Source organism: Triticum aestivum, chromosome 5D (assembly GCF_018294505.1).
Source record: "Triticum aestivum cultivar Chinese Spring chromosome 5D, IWGSC CS RefSeq v2.1, whole genome shotgun sequence".
Classification (NCBI taxonomy): domain Eukaryota; kingdom Viridiplantae; phylum Streptophyta; class Magnoliopsida; order Poales; family Poaceae; genus Triticum; species Triticum aestivum.
In genome coordinates, this window is record NC_057808.1 from 227,714,190 (window position 1) to 227,718,091 (window position 3,902).

Sequence of the window (3,902 nt, forward strand, 5' to 3'; positions counted from 1 at the left end):
GCCCAACTTTGGGCTGGACACCCTGCATGAATTCCTCACGCTCTGGCAAGTGGTTTGTACTTGGGTGGCATCCGAGGACGATGCGCCCGATGAGATTAAGTGGTCGTGGGAGGCGAACGGGCGGTTCTCTGTGAGATCAGCGTATGCGGCTAGATTTTGGGGAAGAGAGGTAATCCCAACAGCGGACTTGACATGAAAGTCGCGTGCTCCTTTGCAATGCAGATTCTTCACTTGGTTGGCCATGAAAGACAGATGCTGGACCTCGGACCGTCTTGCACGGAGAGGCCTACCGCATCAAGCCGCATGCCCTTTCTGTGATCAAGAGGAGGAAACGATCAATCATCTTATGCTCATGTGTGTGTTCACTAGAACAATCTGGGCGGCTATTTGTGTTGCGCCGGATTCACCAGCTTGGATCCCATCTGCCCAAGACTCACTGGTGGAGTGGACGATTGACAAGCGTGGATCGAACAATGTGAGTACGAAGGACCTGCGCACCATTTTTGCACGTACGTGGTGGGAGTTGTGGAAGCATAGGAATGCAATCATCTTTGAGGGTGCACGGCCATCGGTTCTTCAGTTGCTACAAAAGATTTGTTATGAGGGTTTGGTTTGGTCCTTTTCCGAGTTACTAAAAGGGAATGCAACTCCCTTCTTTAGTAGGGTAGAGAAGTGAGTGAATGGAGAGGATTAGCATGTATTGATAACCCTGTAAACTACGCTGGAGGCACTCTTTACCTTATCTTCTTTAATACAGTATATGATCCATGTCCATCTGTCGGGACAGTATCCACTCACTGCGCTGCCCATCTTAAAACATACACGTGCAAATCCTAATAAACGAGTATTTAAATCCCGAGTTGATTAGAATATGACTGTGCGAATCTATAGGCTAAGTTTGGCATCGATTTCGTCATGGTTGTGGACTTATGGTGTTTGTATCCTTCCTGCGAGCTTCATCCGAACTTTGGACCTCCATGACGAAGCTTCGGAGGTTTCTTTCCGCCGGCCCTCCGGGAGCCATTGCATCCCGCGCCATCCCTTTCAGAGACTCCACTTTTTTCCTGACCTCCACGGCCCTCGCGCCGTCGCCCATGACCAGCTCAACGCACCTCGCCAGCTCCGGCCCGGAGAAGATGCCCTCGCCGTTGCGCTCTCCCCTAACGCCGGCAGCCCACTCCTCCTCTATCAACATCGCGTTCGTCGGCTGGTCGAACGTGCTCGGCGCGGCGACGACAGCCACGCCCAGCGCCATGGCCTCGAGCGTCGAGTTCCACCCGCAGTGGGTGACGAAGCACCCCACGGACGGGTGCGAGAGGACCTCCGGCTGGTCGCACCACTCCACCACCATGCCCTTCCTCTCCTGCACGACGTCCTCGAGGCAGCGGCTCACGTCCTCCTGCCGCCCGTCCTTGCGCACCACGAGCAGGTACGGCCGTCCGCACCGCCGCAGCCCGTCCGCGATCTCCTCCATCTGCTGCTTGCTGTACGTCCATATGCTGCCGAACGAGACGTACACCACCGACCTCGCCGGCTGCGCCCCGAGCCACTCCATGTACCTCATCTTGTCGTCACCAGCGTGGTTAAACAGATGGATCCGCGCGTCGGCCGAAGACCCGACCACGGGGCCGACGGCGAACACATCCATGTGCTCCCTCATGGCCGCCAGCGCTGCCGGCTCCAGTTCGTCGAAAGTGTTCACGAGGACCTTGACATTCCGCCTCTGCTCGTCCATGAACTCGAACAGCTCACAGAACACCGCGTTGACGACCTTGCCCACCTCACCTCCGGTCGTGTCGACGAGGAATGACGGGAAGTCACGGATCCTGAGAGGCCTGCTCAGCCCGGGCAGAGTCACCTCGTACGCGGGGTCGGCGGCGTGGGACGCGATGAGCTCGCCGTAACCGTGGAAGTAGTGGTAGTAGGTGGCGAGGACGGTTGCCGGCTGTATCCAAAACACGGCCAACGGGATGGCGTGCTCCCGCGCGACGTCCAGTGCCCAGGGGAGCATCATGCTGCACACGATGCACGTAACGGGCCGGCCGCGGGAGGCGAGGCGCGCGACGACCTCAAAGAGGCTCTCGGCGGACGCGCGGCGGCGGCGCGCCCTCTCCTCGGGGCCCCTGGCGGTGGTGCCGTCGTCGACGCCGTCGGAGAAGGGAAGGGAGGAGATGGCACCGTCTGCGGCCTCCGCCCCCTCCGGCTCGCCGTTGCCGGACAAAGGGAACATGCGGCGGTGGGTGAACAGCGGGACCGAGAGCGTGGCGAGGACGGGGCCTGAGCCGTCCGCATCGTGGAGCTGCACGAGGCGGCGCGCGAGGACGCGGCACGGGTTGAGGTGGCTCTGGATGCCGTAGGCCACGATGAGGAAGTGGGGGCGCCCGCCGTCGCCTGGGCCGTGCTGCTGGCGTTCCGCGTCGGCCATGACAAGGCAAGTCGATCGGGTAGTGTGTGTGCCGCGTGTGTGTGTCTGTGGACTGTGGCTCTTAAATGGTTGGGAAAATCGTCGAGCTGGAAAGAGTCAGAGTGAGTGTGACCGTGAGCGTGCTTGAAGACGAAGCTCACCAATCACCACCAGCTCGCTGAATTCCTTGACCGGGTCAACAATTGTGAGGTCAGCACTGACGGTACGCTGGCTGACATGTCCGAGCAATCGATCTGCTAGCAGGAGAAGGCGCAGCCGAAAATTGAGCGGACCGGCACCTACCGAGCCAACCAGCGAGTGACACCTCACAACGTATACTTATTTATGTTTTGTATAAAGAACCTTTCCCTTGTTTAAGAAATGCAGGGTTTCAGCAGCTCACCAACCACTATGTAACTTTACATGCAGGAGCACCCACCACAATGTAACCCTAATATGGCAGACCCATTCTCTCTCTTCTCTCACACAATAAGAGCAACTTCAACGGGCGGACCCGAACAGACGGCGTATTTGTCCGTTTGGTCGGCCGCCCGCCCGGCGTCCGCCCAGTTTTGCATTTGGGTCGGCAGTGCGCCCAACGCGCCGACCCATTTCATGTCCGCATTCAATTTTTTTTTAAAGAAGGCCCGCGGCCGATCATGCCAGCGGCCATGTCTCATGCCGGTACCATGCCAGCGCCGGCATACAATGCCGACTTCAGAAAATATCACCACAGTTCATGCTGGCGCACTCGCCAGCCGGCCGGCACACATGCCAGCACACAAAAAGGGGTGGGACTTGAGTTCGACCACGCCGTGGTCATGCCGGCACACCTGCCGGCATACAAAAAAGATGGCGCTCGCCGCCATAGATCACTCGTCATCGGACTTGAGCATGTCGGCCTGCATCTTCTCGAACCACGGCCTCTTCCTTGGCGACACGGTGTTGAGATCCACCTTCATGATCTCCACCCCGGTCATCATGCTCGCGAGAGCCACTTCTTTCGCCTTGGTCTTGGCGTTGGCGGCCTCGATCTCTAGCATCTTGGCTTGCTTCTCCGCCTCTAGCTCGAACACCTTGGCTTGCTTGTCGGCGTCCAGCTCAAGCCTCCTCCTTTGGATCTCCATGAAAGCGTCCATTTGCTCCGCCTTGAAACGTCGGCGCTCCTCCTCCCTTGAGTCCTTCTTATTCATCATGCCGTCCACGCTTGCGATCAAGGCGTTGGTGGCCGCATCTCGCTTGTCCTCCTTCTTGGAGTTGGTCTTCCCCCGCGGCCGTGCCGGCTCGCCCTCCCCAACATCCTCCATGGCTTTCTTTCCCCCATGCGACTTGAGTGCGGCATATTGCGCCTTGAACTTCTCCTCGTCCTTGATGACCCGATAGCAATGGGAGAGGTTGAAGCACTTGCCATTGTGCTGAACCTTGAATGCCTCCAAAGCTTGAAATGCCTACAAAATGTTTCCATGCAAGCATATGGGCAAGTGATATGCAAATGAAC

General features: G+C 58.0%; 1 protein-coding gene across 1 annotated transcript; it reads right to left on the reverse strand.

Annotated features, from left to right (window-relative positions):
• Positions 1–681: 681 nt before the first annotated feature.
• LOC123120313 (UDP-glycosyltransferase 75C1) lies at positions 682–2,540 on the reverse strand. Its single transcript, XM_044540284.1, has one exon. The coding sequence runs from the start codon at positions 2,423–2,425 to the stop codon at positions 914–916; it is 1,512 nt and encodes a 503-aa protein (XP_044396219.1). The 5' UTR covers positions 2,426–2,540; the 3' UTR covers positions 682–913.
• Between the last annotated feature and the right edge of the window lie 1,362 nt (positions 2,541–3,902).

What these genes read in the sequence shown, in the direction of transcription:
- LOC123120313 (XM_044540284.1), bottom strand. Translation starts at nt 2,425, where the DNA reads ATGGCCGACGCGGAACGCCAGCAGCACGGCCCAGGCGACGGCGGGCGC.